Source organism: Epithele typhae (genome assembly GCF_022376455.1).
Source record: "Epithele typhae strain CBS 203.58 chromosome Unknown BXZ73scaffold_15, whole genome shotgun sequence".
Taxonomy (NCBI): Eukaryota; Fungi; Basidiomycota; class Agaricomycetes; order Polyporales; family Epitheliaceae; genus Epithele; species Epithele typhae.
The window spans coordinates 441,115-454,932 of NW_025954206.1; the positions used below are offsets into that span (position 1 = coordinate 441,115).

The 13,818-nt window shown below is 59.0% G+C and overlaps 6 protein-coding genes across 6 annotated transcripts; 4 read left to right on the forward strand and 2 right to left on the reverse strand.

Annotated features, from left to right (window-relative positions):
* Positions 1–1,974: 1,974 nt before the first annotated feature.
* Positions 1,975–3,893, reverse strand: BXZ73DRAFT_100096 (uncharacterized protein; the record flags this gene model as incomplete). The annotated part of the gene is made up of 4 exons (XM_048014467.1): positions 1,975–2,136; positions 2,223–3,344; positions 3,400–3,531; positions 3,585–3,893. 4 exons carry the CDS (start codon positions 3,891–3,893, stop codon positions 1,975–1,977), a joined length of 1,725 nt encoding a protein of 574 aa, XP_047879324.1.
* A 585-nt stretch (positions 3,894–4,478) lies between these two features.
* On the forward strand, positions 4,479–5,528 carry BXZ73DRAFT_76510 (uncharacterized protein; the record flags this gene model as incomplete). Its single annotated transcript, XM_048022446.1, has 5 exons — positions 4,479–4,527; positions 4,578–4,657; positions 4,715–4,753; positions 4,823–4,949; positions 5,011–5,528. 5 exons carry the CDS (start codon positions 4,479–4,481, stop codon positions 5,526–5,528), a joined length of 813 nt encoding a protein of 270 aa, XP_047879325.1.
* A 1,527-nt stretch (positions 5,529–7,055) lies between these two features.
* On the forward strand, positions 7,056–8,287 carry BXZ73DRAFT_76511 (lipase; the record flags this gene model as incomplete). The annotated part of the gene is made up of 6 exons (XM_048022447.1): positions 7,056–7,338; positions 7,385–7,469; positions 7,526–7,645; positions 7,699–7,784; positions 7,835–8,023; positions 8,160–8,287. The coding sequence occupies 6 exons, from the start codon at positions 7,056–7,058 to the stop codon at positions 8,285–8,287; spliced, it is 891 nt and encodes a 296-aa protein (XP_047879326.1).
* A 1,028-nt stretch (positions 8,288–9,315) lies between these two features.
* Positions 9,316–10,018, reverse strand: BXZ73DRAFT_89275 (mitochondrial ATP synthase g subunit-domain-containing protein; the record flags this gene model as incomplete). The annotated part of the gene is made up of 3 exons (XM_048025220.1): positions 9,316–9,366; positions 9,422–9,645; positions 9,784–10,018. 3 exons carry the CDS (start codon positions 10,016–10,018, stop codon positions 9,316–9,318), a joined length of 510 nt encoding a protein of 169 aa, XP_047879327.1.
* A 201-nt stretch (positions 10,019–10,219) lies between these two features.
* Positions 10,220–10,899, forward strand: BXZ73DRAFT_44673 (cytidine deaminase; the record flags this gene model as incomplete). Its single annotated transcript, XM_048019377.1, has 5 exons — positions 10,220–10,286; positions 10,339–10,446; positions 10,496–10,539; positions 10,596–10,636; positions 10,686–10,899. The coding sequence occupies 5 exons, from the start codon at positions 10,220–10,222 to the stop codon at positions 10,897–10,899; spliced, it is 474 nt and encodes a 157-aa protein (XP_047879328.1).
* A 1,682-nt stretch (positions 10,900–12,581) lies between these two features.
* BXZ73DRAFT_76513 (uncharacterized protein) lies at positions 12,582–13,711 on the forward strand (the record flags this gene model as incomplete). The annotated part of the gene is made up of 2 exons (XM_048022448.1): positions 12,582–12,838; positions 12,895–13,711. The coding sequence occupies 2 exons, from the start codon at positions 12,582–12,584 to the stop codon at positions 13,709–13,711; spliced, it is 1,074 nt and encodes a 357-aa protein (XP_047879329.1).
* Between the last annotated feature and the right edge of the window lie 107 nt (positions 13,712–13,818).

The window sequence follows — 13,818 nt, forward strand, 5'->3', positions numbered from 1 at the left end:
TAGCTCCACAGGTGCGATTTCCCGGTGGCATCAGTGAACAGCCGTCTTGCTGTACGATGATCGTAGGAGCTGTAGATGCGGTGAGCATCATCTTGACGAACTCCGCAAAGGCGACTAGACACGCACTTTTTAATAGCGCAAGGTTCGCAAAACCGTTTGAGCCAAGGCCAGACTACCGTGTCCGTCCTGCAAGCACAGTCCTAAATTTTTGCCGTGTCAGACAACAGACGAAACGGCGAGAGAACTATACTCACATGACAGTACGGCGTGAACAGCAGGTGAGCCCACGCGCACGAGCTCACCCACTCCGGGCACCGTGGGACGTCCGGTGACGCATTCTCGAACGCGATCTTCCACGCGTCCTCCATGTGCGGTTGCAGGAAGTAGTACGAGCACATCACGCTGGACCGGACCAGGTTGGCGAGGTCCCGGGGGTGCATGTACGCCACGATCTGGCGGGGATCGGCGTCCTGGCGCGGGCGAAGGAGGAGCATGGCTAACGCACCTTTTCACGGAGCTCAGCCGGTAGCTCCTGGATGCCACGTATCACTAAACGCCTCGCCCGTCGCCTCTTCGGTGGTGGCGTTGGGGCATGCGGCGGGGCTGGCGAGTTGGTCGATGACGAGGACGGACCGGCATCGTCGTCTACGTCCATACGGTCGTCCACGTCTTCGGAGTCATTGTCGATGGAGAGTCTTGATTTCTTGCGCGGCCGAGGGTCTTCTGACATCGTGGAAGGAATGAGGATGTGGTGCAGTGGTGCGCCACCGACTGCAGACGTTTTAACGATGGCGTTTGTGGGTCCTTGGGCCCATCTGGGATTCACGCCGCACAGCTCGCTACGAGGGTGAGTTTAGGAACTGTGCGGAGAGAACAATCAGTATTGTCCACAAAACGACAAGATCGGCGGAATAGCACAACACAGGCGCTGGTGCCGGAGCCTTGTCCACCGGGTCGGTAAAAACAACAAATTGTTGTCTTCCTTCACTCCAGAGGGTGATCCGAAACGTTGAAACAGGTATGCTTTTGGAATGCTCTTGATCTGAAAGAATGATTAGCTCCGCCGTAGCCTAAGACATTCCCAACCTGACCCCAATGACCCACTATGTACTGCTCCGCCGCGTCGAGCAAGGCTGGATGTGCTTGATGAACGCTATAAATACGACCCGTGTTCTCCTAGCTTGAACCACCCGCGCGGCTCGAGACTGACCCGAGCCTCTTGATGAACAGCAGCAAGCAACGATGTCAGCAATCGGGAGGAGCGCGAAGAGGCACGAAGCCGGACGTGCTCACCTGGCAGTAGCGCACCAGGACTCGTGCCGCCCGTGCCGCGAGCTCGCCGGAGATGTTGCAGCCTGGGCCTGAGTTGCAGTCGGGCGCATCGAGACCTGAAGCTGAAGGGGGCGTTCCCGATGTGCGCGGTCGGTGCTGCCTCACGGGGACGAGAGCTCCTCCCCGTATGCGCTAGCCCTCCCCGCTTTGTAATTACCGTACGTACCGCCTACCATAGGGCTCCGCCCTCACGGGCGATAAATGGGATACAAACAAACAAACAAACGGGGACGAGTGGCGCCGGTCCTTCGCGCTTGACCGGATAGGCCCAAGATGTTGCGCCGGTTCTCTTGCTAGTATGCTAGATCGCGACGAGTATTGGCAGGAGAAGGGACAAACAACGTGCGGTGTAGCAGAACGCGTCCTCGGTGCTGGACAGATGGGCGGGCAGATGGAACTTGCGACAGGTTGGGTCTGTTGTGAAAACTGATAATATTCATTGACGTCATCGGCGCTCGCACATACAACAGCAGCGTGTATCGTCCAAAGCTGTGGCACTAGCGAGCAGTAAGTACAGTTATACAAGAAACAGAGACCACGTCCTGGAGGAAAACCGACCAATACATCGAGGACTACAATCCATGCTTGATCCAAAGGCGCAACTTCACGTCCCCAAACCCAGTCCAATGTTCAAAACCGTCGCTATAGCTGCTCCATGAACCGACTCTCTGCCACAGGCGTCGCGTCGTCGTCATGCGGCACATGCGGAGGACGGCCCTCAGGCGCCTTCTCCTGCTGCCGCTTGCTAGGGCCGCGCGAGATGTTCGCGCCCTCTTCGCCCCCTGCCCAGGGCTTCTTGTCCACCTGGATTGCGCTCGTCAGCCTCGTCCCACCGCCAAAGCGCGAGACGCCAGGCCTCAACCTTCAGCGCGCGCAGAGCGTCCACGTACAGGGTACCCGTTCGCGCCATACTCCAGCGCGCCGTGCCCGTGATTCGACTGGTAGTCGGGCGGGCCCGCCTCCTCCTCGCCGTCGCGCGCCTCGACGAACACCGCGTCGTCCTCGTCCTCGTCCTCCTGCGCCTCCTCCTCGACGCTCGAGCCCTCGTCCTCCGTCTCCCCGCCCTCGTCCTCGGACGTGTAGCCCGCGGCGCGCACCGCCGCGTGCACCGGCCCGGACCGCTCCATCGCCTCGCTCGCGACGAGGTACCGCGCACAGAGCATCCGGATGTCATTCCACCACTCCATCATATCCTCGTGCGACCGCGCGCGGAATGCCCACGCCCGCCCGCTCCCCGTGCCCCGCCGAGTGATCGAGTCCCGAAGGCCGCGCAGCGAGCCCGAGCGAGTCGTGCCCGACCCATCCTTGCGCTCCTCGATGTGGAACTTGTGGCTCTTGCCGCTTGTTGGGCTCGGGGGGCCGAGCGTGCACATCGGCAAGAAGAGGGAGAACTGGGGTCGGTCCGCGATGGACGGGTCCGAGGACGTGAACTCGTGCAGGAAGCCGGCGGGGGTGAGGACGTAGTAAGACTCGCGGTAGGTCCGGGTGTACCGCTTCTTGCGCTCGAGGAGACCAGTGTGGACGGGGATGACGCTCGGGTCGTCCTTCGAGGGGTAGTTAATCACCTGGGGGTCGCGAAGGGGCGTCTCGGGGTCGACGAGGTGGTCCTCGCGCGCAGCGAAGGAGATCCATTCGCGATCAGGAGGAAGGGCGGACATGTCGCGCTGAAGGTGGCCCCAAATCTCCCCAATGGCGGTGTCCATGCGCGTTCTCCACTCTGCGAAGGTTGCCCATGCTGACTGAAGTGCTTGAATGAGGGAGGCTTCGAACATCGCGGATGACGCTTGGGTAAGGAGCAGGGACTTCTGGAGCGCGTTCTCGGTGTGAACTTGCTTCACGAGCTGACGAGCTACGGCTTGGTTGGCCACGTAGGGGTCGGTGCGCGCAGTGACATTGAGGGGAGTATTCTTGAGGACGGAGATGTTGGTACCCAAGTCGCCGATGAACTTCGCGGAGAGCTCGCGCTCTTTCGCGACGGACGTCGCAAGCTTGCCCGTGTCATTTTGGATGTTCTTAGAGAGAATGACGCGTTGATAAGGGAAGACGGCCGGTGAACATGCGACTCACCTTGATGTGCGCCTTAATCTCTGTTCTGAGCTTCTGCAAATGCTGCACGATCGAACCGTCCACAGTGCGTCCGAGGTTGGCGTGCTGATCGGCAATGGCACGCGTCTTGTCGCGAATGCCGTAGAAAATGTCCTAGGGGCACTTTGATGCGCATATACGAGGCAGAGGGGGAGAGAGAGACGTACCTGGAGCCCACCTTCGCCCAAAAACTGGTTCCCTGCTCGAAAGGGGACCTGGATGACGGCCCCGAGCTTCGTCATCTCGCGGGCAACATTGTTCTCGATGTCTGCGATACCCTCGAAGTACGAGATGAGCTGCTTGACGATCGCCTTCCATGCGGTGAAGCGTTCGATGAGGATATCGGACGGGCGGAGGTCGTGAGGGGCAATGTTCTTGCGGATGAGCGACTGGCTGCGGGAGACGGTCGAGCCCGCACGGCTGCGTGGCCGAGATATGGAGGTCGCGCGAGATATTGAGACGGAGTCGTTCTGCATAGCGGGGGAGGTGGAGGGGAGAAAGCGGGGGATGGGAGAGTGGAGCGGGCAGATCGCTTTTATCGCGCAGCAAGGACGGTGCGTGCGGCGCGAGTCGCGTTTGGCGCCCGAACACCATTGACGTCATCACATGCCCTTCCCTTCCGTGCCCCACCCGCCCACCACGGGCCGCAGCAAGTACTTGGGCCCCGCGATACGCATCAAGTGAGCGGGCGAGGGCAATGCATCTAGAATCTGGCTCTGAATGCGCGACTAGTCCAGGGGTCGGCCCAATAGGCTTCAGAATGTATATGTCGGTTTGAATCATCCTCCTGCCGATCGTTCGCTGACCTCCATTCGAGGGCAGGTTCTAAAGTCCACCCTGTGGATGGAAATGGCGCAACGCAGAAACATCTTCAATGGAGCGCTTTCGATGCATTGCAAGGCAAGCTCGATACTAGGGACCCTCCTCTCTCACTCGACCATTACAACGCCACTTTTGACCGTCTCATGGATATAAATACACGGAGACCTGAGCACACCTTCAATCCGGCACTCACCTCAGACCATTATCTCTTGTCTTTCGTTCGTCAAGCTGTTTACAACATGTTTTCCAAGGTCTTTGCTGCCATCTCCGTCTTCTCTGCTGTCGCTGGTGAGTCCTCTTTTCATACGTAGCTTCAAGCGCTTGACCTGCTAGTGTAGCGGTTCACGCTCATGCCCACGGGACCGTCAAGAAGGTCGCGCGCCAGATCAATCTTAGCTCGATCACCATCCCATCTGCGGTTGGTGGGACTCCCTTTCATTGCTAATAACAGTACTTAAGTATGAAATGCTTCCAGTGCGAAGGCGACTGCTCGGTGTACGGCACGACTGTAAGCGTAAGTCGCCTCACGGGATGCGCTCCGATTGGTGCGAAATGCTTTGACCTCTGTGCGCATTCCTTCCAGGCATGCGCCGAAGACGACGTCGCCTGCCTATGTGCACAGGGGCTCATAAACGCATCCGGCACATGCAGCCAGTGCCTAGTCGACAGCGGCGCCGTCGACCTCGGCAGTGCGCAGGCCGCCCTCAATCGTAAGCCTTCCTTCTCTCACCCTGACTCTCCGCCACTCTGACCCCTTTACCCTTGGCACAGGTTGGAGCGCGCAGTGCACTGGGGACCTCGCGCTCGCACAGCCGTCGGTCAACGCCCCCGGCCCGTCCACTAGCGTCTCCGCTTCCGCGTCGGTTACTGGTTCCGCTTCCGCGTCGACCACTGATTCCGCCGCCGCATCGGGCACCGACTCCGCTGTCGTCTCCGGCACCGACGTTCCGTCGACCACCGATTCCGTCATCGCGTCGACCACCACAGACGGCGTCTCCACTGTTCCAGACAGCACCGTCACGACGGACGCCTCCAGCAGCGTCGCCTCGGACCTGTCTAGCATTTTTTCCGATGCTAGCAGCGTTGCGGGTGCCATCACCACCAGCGCGGCGTCCATCGCGAGCAGTGCGCTGTCGGCGTTCAGCAGCGCGACGCTCTCTGCGTCGCGCTCCGCGTCCTCCGCACAGGCGAGCGCGACCGGACAGTTCAACGGTGCGGCACCGGCAGCGGGCGGCGCGATGCTCGTCGCCGGTGCAGCGGCCGCGATCGCCGCGATCGCCATGCTCTAGACGGTGTGGATGTGTCGCGGAAGACGCAGGAATGCGCTCTTTTGCGCCGGTCGATACATTTTAGTTTGGGAACGTAGAGTGGCATGTTGAACGAGTGACGTCATGGTGGAGCGCGCTTGCAGTTAGATCCAACCAAATGTTAGTGCAGAAAATCCCGTGCCATGACCACACTTGCGTCTGAGTGACAGTATCGCATCGGACGATTCGCGAATGAAAGGTGATATAAGTCTTCGAAATGAACGCAATCAGCACCTGCAGGGGTAGGCTGACTTTAAGTTAAGTAGTGCATGGAGGGCCGAGGCAGTGGATCTTGACTCACCGTCAAGCGGTCTGCCTGGTAGACCACTCGTCAACGCCGTTGTCGGGCGTGCCTTGGACGCCCTTCATGACATTCAGCTCGATCTCGAGTGGCGCGGGCGACTCAATGGTGGTGCCGCTAAGTTAAGGCCGATACTTATCCACATTGAGCGAAGAATCTTTGATCAAGGCCCATGGCATGTTTGCTAAGCAGAAACCCATAAACCGACTGGTTGCGTGGAAAGCGAGCAGGCTTGTGCGCGGGTTTCAACGAGTAGCACCGTCGCCTGAGGATGGGGCTGACTGTTGAGGTGGAGGAGGAGCACGTTTATAGTAACTACACGACTTGAGTCTTTCGGAGTTTGAAAGTTTGACAGACCACTGTGGGGCATGCACATGGGTTAGGGGCTAGAACGCCGACGCTACTTCTCCTCTACTGTACCATTTCGAATTGATCGAACCGCCGTTTGGGGCGTGACGGAAAGTTTGGTCCGGTGGATTCGAACTTTGACCGGGCCGTCCGTGACGGCCCGGAAAGTTCGAACCCATCATCGACTTTTGGGTACTTCTACGCCCAAACTGAGCGGGCGCTGACAAGCGCCCGCGAGACGGTTTCGAACTTGGGCCTTGTGAGTCGTGACTACCCCCGAAATTTCGAACTTTTGGACCCTCCTGTGACGCGTGACGTTCGATTAATACGAAATGGTACAGTACCAGACCGCCGGTTCGCATTTATGTACTAGTGTCGGGTGAGTACTTGTTTTGTGCCTACGATATTATGAGCCTTGACTAAGCTCAGATGGTGCCTGATATTTTACTCGGATGCACGTAGGCCCGCCGTTCGTGTGAGGAAGTAGGTTCAGTTCAATGAGCTCAGCTCTCTGCAAGCACAACCCCCTTACGAAGATTGGACTCAACTCCCGTCCTTGGCCTGGAGCTCCGTTGGACCGCACAGCTTCCTGTCGATCCACATGGCATCAAAACTGTTCAACCCCGCTCATCATCGCTCACACTCGTCTGATCGTCTGATCACCATGCATACGCCTCCGCTGGTCAGCCATCCATGTGCTCTCGCGAGACCGCGACGCTCGGTCTCATCACCATCCAAGCAGGTGTCTTATAAGCCTGCACGCACGCACGACGGTCCCTCTTGCAGCGCGCCCACTCCTTGCCTCACTTCACGTTTTCTCTTCGTCGCTCGCAACCCTACTACACTTCAACTTCCTCACGATGCCTTCTTACCGTGCCTCCCGTCTTTGCCTCAGCCTCCTTGCCCTTTCCACCGGCGCGCACGCGCTTTCGGTCCCCTTCGCGCCCGACAAGCGCGCCGCCGCGGCGACCGCGATGACGGACGCGCAAATGGCAGCCATCAAGCCTTACGTCTTCTACGAGAGCGCCACGTACTGTAGAGCTAGCACGCTCGTGCCCAACTGGAACTGCGGCGCGTGGTGCGACGCCAACCCGGACTTTAAACCTGTCGCCGCGGGAGGTGACAACTCCGGAACTCAGCCTTGTGCGTTTTTCATTCATTTCGCTCGGCGGCTAGGAGGTTTCTGAAGTGCGCCTGGTTGAAGGGTTCGTCGGGTATGACCCGAAAACCCAGGAAGTTGTTGTCAGCCACCAGGGGACGGATCTCCGGTCAATGTGAGTCTGGCAGTTGGTGCTTTTCTTTGACAATCTCGAACCCCGTCCTCCGGCAGCGAGCAACTTATCGAAGATTTCAACCTCGTCTTCACCAACCTCGACTCGACCTTATTCCCCGGTATGAGCTCTGACATTAAGGTTTACAAGGGCTTCCAAGATGCTTTCAAAAAGCGAGTGTTTTTGTCTCGATCTTCTATTCATTACTCGCATTCTTACCGTCGCACAACAGATCCGCGACGGACACCCTGGCTGCCGTCCAGAAGGCCATGTCCACCTTCAACACCAAGAAGGTCGTCGCCACCGGCCACTCCCTCGGTGCGCCTACCCTTTCGTCAACACTTTTGACTCTCCCTCACCCTGACCAGGCTCCGCAATGGCGCTCCTCGAGTCCCTCTACTACCACCTCAACCTCCCAGACGCTAACGTGCGCTTCTTCGGCACCGGCCTCCCACGCGTCGGGAACCAGGCGTTCGCGGACTTCATCGACGCCGCGCCCCTCTCCGCGTCCTTCCTCACCAACGCGCGCGACATCTTCCCCCGTCCTGCCCCCGAACGTCCTCGGTTACCGGCAGATCTCGGGCGAGATGCACATCTTCTCCCAGGACCAGTCGCTGTGGAGCTGCCCTGGTGCGTGTCTCCCGTCGTGTCCTACTGGTGCGCGTCGGCGCTGACGTACGGTCGCGCTCGCAGGCCAGGAGAACGGCGACCAGCACTGCTCCGTCGGCGAGGTGTCGCTGCTCCACCAGAACGTCTCGGCGCACAACGGCCCGTACGGGGGGATCAACATCGGCAACACCGGCTGTAATATCCCCAACTAACGAACGCCCTCGCAGTCTACGTCTTTAAAGCTTTGTTCTAATTCTTTCGATGTTATGCTAACTTATACCTTCACACCGCTGCAACCAAGCCATCGCGGGACGCCCACGTTTGTGGGCGTCCTTGCGTGGGTCCGTGTCTGCTCAACACATCCGAAGACCCGGCCTCCGCGGGACACGCCCCGGTAGACGGTGCGCAAGCGCGGACTCAGTCGCAAGGGCGATGGGCAGGTGACTCGGAACAGACAGATCGCCTCGATGGCGTGAGGGAGCTCAGCTGGATGTCGTTCGAGGCGGGCGCGATGACGCTCGTGACTGCGTATTTGTGCTCGCAGCTGAGCCTGCCTGCGAGCGTCGACCAGGTGATTGACGACGTGAAAGGACTGGGATCGGAGAGGCGTCAGTGGGCTTCGATAGACCTTCATCCGGAGCGCACCAAATGAGCATTGCCAATGGCGCTCGGAGGTCCTGTTGAACGCATGATGGCGTATTCATCTATGACTTCCGCAGCCGGTGGCTGCTCCACACCGAACATGTCCATGAATATGGGAGAGGCACGAGAGAGGATGCCCTGTGAACGCGGAACTCGACGAGGTCGTTAGAGATGAGGATGATACTCCCGTCGGCAAAAGAGAGCGTCGTGTCCTTCTTGACCAATGAAGACGTCTGTTCGTTCATTGACTGCAAGACATGTGAGTGACAGTGACCGGCGAAAACAGGCTCACCTGAAAGTGCGGAGTTTCAGGAGCGGGATTGGTTGTTGTGGCAAAAGCGCGGTGGAATGCGAGCAGGCTGATGTTCAGCACGTTGACAGGTCTGGAACGCTACGGCGGCCATGAGGCGCGCAGACGGTGTTTGGGCGAAGATGCGAGTGGGATACGTCGCAGTACACCCGTCTCCGTGCCCAGGGTGCACGCAGAAGACGCAAGCAAATAGACAACGGACCATGCACATGGATAATGCTGCGCGAGCATGTCATAAATACATAGTCCGATTATGTGGCTCTACAAGTTCAAAGAGTGCGAGGCAGTCTATTGCACGTTGTACCCGATCAGACTTCTACGGCCGATGATCTCCCCAATCTGCGACACGGGCGGTCTCAGCACTGCGGTCGTCTGCGAGGAAAAAGAGACGCACCTTGAAGATACCATACGCCTCGAGCGCGTAGATGCCAACTTTGGTCAGGTCACCTGACCGTACCAACCCCCGCCAGAACTCCATGGACCGGGCCTGCGCGAAGAGCTGGGAGTACACCGACTGGAACTGGGCGATGCCGGGGAACTGCAGACGCTCCGCCACGTAGATATGCTTGAGGACCTCGCGAAAGACGGCGAAGTTGTACATCACCGGCTCGCGGTAGGCTGGAACATACGCGTAGCGTGAGCACCCGGTGCATGTATGCGCGCAAAATAGGGCTGAGTAGGTATGGGTGGGGTTGGGGGACACGCGACGAGGGCGAGACGCGCCCGGAGAGGGAGGAAACGAGGAGTGACACGTACATCCGAGCATGGAGCCTGCCCTCTCGCCCAAAGGGCCCAGGACCTTCTTGCCCGACTCAAGCGCCTGACCAAGACCCTTCTGGGCGGCGGCGAGGGTCTCCTGGGCCTTTTTCTGCATCTCCTCGGTGCTTGGAGCGGAAGACGCGTAGCGCTGCTGGCGGAAACGAGGGGCGGACTGGGGCGCGCGGCGAGGGCGGACGGCCTGCGCCACGCGGGCGGAGAAGGGGCGCACCATGGCGATGAGGGCGCGGGGTTGGGAGGGAGAGAGGAGGTCGTTGGAGGTGACGAGACCGTCGGCCGGGACAGTGACGAGCTCACCCGACCGCAGATTACCACGCCCCGGTCATTCCCGGCTGCGGCCCGTCACGGGGTTAGGGTCCCGCTCGTCGGCAGCCTGGGCGCCAGTGGATCTGCCACTTTCGCGATAACGACGACCATGTCTGCAAGCACTTGGGCCATCCAGCCTCAAGACAGAGAACGCGTCATTAAGGCGGCGATTGAAGGTGACCCTCCCAGTTTCTTCTGAAGCTCGCCTCTCTGAGCACATCGCAACAGCCAAGGGATTTGCTTACAGCCCTTACTCCAAGTTCAGAGTAGGCGCCGCTTTCATCACGACTACAGGAGAGATCATCAAAGGGTGCAACGTGGAGAACGCGTCCTATGGTGAGCGCACTCCCCGCCTTTAAACACGGCTGTCTCACCACTCGCACAGGTGGCACGATCTGCGCAGAGAGAACCGCGATTGTCAAGGCCGTGGTACGCCCACCTCCTTCTCGCGGGCAAACACCGTCCATCTGATACCCACTTTGCAGAGCGAGGGCACACGCTCGTTTACCGCGCTCGCGGTCACCAGGTATGCAGTCTGAGCACCTCGCCCCTTTACTCACTCAACCGTTTATCAGTGATGTCCCGTCTACCATCTCTCCCTGCGGCATCTGTCGCCAGGTCATCCGCGAGTTCTGCGCGCAGGCGATGCCCATCTACCTCGTTCCCGCAGACTACGATAAGCGCATATCTGACGGAGCCGCCGACGGCGGGGTCCTGGAAACCAGTATCGCCGAGTTGCTCCCTTACGGATTTGGCCCGGAGGACTTGGAGCGTCCTAGGCAACAGTGATAGGTGCCGTTCTTTACATTCGTCTCTGCTCATGCGACTGACTAAACATCGGTCCACAGATATGAAATCGATGTTAACAATGTATCATACAACGAAATCGATGCGCACAATCTTTGCTCGAGCCCTGTACTCGAGTACGTTATTCATGTGCAGCGATCGTTCCCGAATCGTGACGCGATGGCGCTAGCTACAACATTCCCCACGTGGAAAGACGTTCGGCGCATGCTTTTTCAAACCTTTTCCCTTGTTTTAAACCGTGTTTTTAAAGCGTTGTCGTCTTCCTGTGGGTATTCATTCATCGTGGCGTCGGGATTTTCTCATATGGCTACCACACACGAAGTCTCTGCGCGCCACGCCCGCACTGGCAATTCGCAGTTATCGCCGCGCATAGAGTCGTATGGAGTCGTCTACGATCATGTCTCGATTCCCACTACACTAGCTTCGTGCTATCTTCAGAGTCCCAGGTGACCCAATGTCTGGTGAGAACTAGCTCGTCATCGAACGAGACGCGCAGCCTGACAGTTTAGTTGCGCGTATACAGACTTTGTTCCACCCCAACGGCATCGGCAGCTGCGGAGATGACACCTCCGGGCTACGCTTCCCTGTATCTGCCTGAAGATATTCAGTCATGTCGTTGATCAGCATCGGACGCACGCCCGTGTCGTAGAGACCTTCCACCCCTCCGCCGAGTCCGTTAAGACGTTCGCGGCGATCCCGTCGTAAGTTTTCATTGGCTCTGACGATCTTTGCCTGACCCTTCGTAGGAACTGAACGCTCCGAAGACGCGCACGTACTCTCTTCCCGTAGTCGCCCTCAAACAAGAGTGCGCACGAACAATAGCCGCCAGAGCCCTGCGTAGCGCTGCTGCTGCCGCGATGGCCCGCGTCGGGCTCCGCTTGCCCTCAGACTCCCACTCAGTCCCGCTCAGCATCGCGATCGGGAATACCTTCTGCTGCTGGTCGTGCGGGACGAGCCTGCTCGGCCCGCGCCCGGTCACGCTGCACTCCGCTGGGAGTTCGATAACGGGCGGCGGGCCGCAAAGCCGCGCTCGGCGCCGCGGTGTCAACGCCATCGTCGCGCTGGGCAGGCAGTTTCGCCAAAGCGAGTACTGATCCGCACAGGAAGGACATTTTCGGCGCGCCGTGAGAGGCGGCGCGGCAAGAGCTGCGGTAGATGGACGGGCACCGCGCGCTGGGGATGGACCGCGGGAGCGCGACGGCGGAGGAAGCGCGCGTGTGTGAGGGGCGGGTGGTCTGCCGGCGGACGTGCGTCGGGAGGGCGCGCAGGGCGAACAAGGAGAAGACGAGGAAGCGGGGACTAGTGAGCGTTCTGCTGGGAAGCGGCGGTGGGTCCTTTCATGGTCGTTGCGCTGCAACTGAGGAGACTGATGCACGATACTTACGTCCAGACCCCTCACCGGCACCCTGAAGCAAGTACAGGTCCGTGCGCGGGAGTTGGCTTCAACTCACCAATTCGGCAATTGCCTCTACCGTGACATCGTGGGCAACTTTGAAGGCTTCATCAGCGTACGCATTGGACACAGGAGATCTGACAGTGACAGCGGTGGACAGTTGGCGCAGCTTGCCATGCGAACGCCCGGCCATATATATAGATCTTGCTGTCCCCGGACTCGGGAGACATCCTCCCGCAGTCCATCCCTCATCACGCGCGATACCTCCTTCATGCCCCAAGAAGCTCTAAAAGAAGACGAGGATCTCCGGTACAGCGACGGAAATATCATGATCATCGCCAACAACTGCGCTTTCCGCCTCTACAAGGGTATCCTTGCATCTGAGTCCCTCGTCTTTGAAAACATGTTCTCTGTTCCTCAACCCGAAGACGCGGAATATATAGACGGCTGTCCGGTAGTGAGTCTTGCGGACCGCGCGAGCGATCTTCGGGTCTTCTTCATGTGGCTGTTCAAGAGTCATCTCCCTCGGTGGGATCGTTCCTCTTATGATTTTACTCCCTTGCTGATCCCGCACCGCTTTACAGCTTCCATCATGTGTGGAGCGGAAGCTCTTACGAAGTGGCCTCCCTCCTCCGCATCGGTCACAAATACGAAGCGCTCTCAGCCATCGAGCCCGCCGTCTTCCGCCTCAAGAGTCGCCTGCGGTCGCCTTTCTGGGACTGGGACTATCAAGAAGATGCATGGACGGGCCTGGAATGGGACTTGGATTGTGACAGCGTCATACTGCACTTGGACCACATCTTCGACATCGTCAACCTCATGCGCCTCGTCAATGAGTTCGCGACGTCCCCCAACGCCCCCCGCTTCTCCCGCTCGGAGGCCGCCGTCGCCCTGTTCTACTCCTGCGTCGTCGTGGACGCCTCGCCCAGCCTCCTCTGGGACGGTCAGGCGCGCTCCGACGGGACTGTCGACCACCTCTCTTCCCGGGCTCGCGAGTGCTGCATGCGCGCCCTGGAGTTCATCCACGACGAAACGCACCGTTCGGTCGCCGAGGCCTTCTCCAATTTTGAATCGCGCTTCACAAACAGGCCAGACAGAAATCTCAAGGTTCAGAAATGTCTTCACGAACTCGACCCTGACGAGCCCTGTTTATCGAAAATCAGGGAGCGCGCCGTGAAGGACCGCCTCAATATCGATGGGAAGCCGAAGGTGCAGGAAGCTTGGGTCAGGATGGACAAGTGGACGGTGCCGCCTTCCGCGTACGTGGAATGCCTCGGGAACCTGTGCTCCCGATGTATGGAGGAATTGCTTTCGTGTCACTACGGTGCGCTCGAGTCGGCGTGGCATCGGATCGAATCGTTCTTGTTAGACGCTTCTGGCTGGGTCCCTAACGATCCGTGAATATAGTCTACAACATACTACCACCCCCAATGCTGTCGGTGACGACGATAACGATATATGTACCGTTATTTATGACATGTACAACAAACCCTTTCGAAACCAACCGT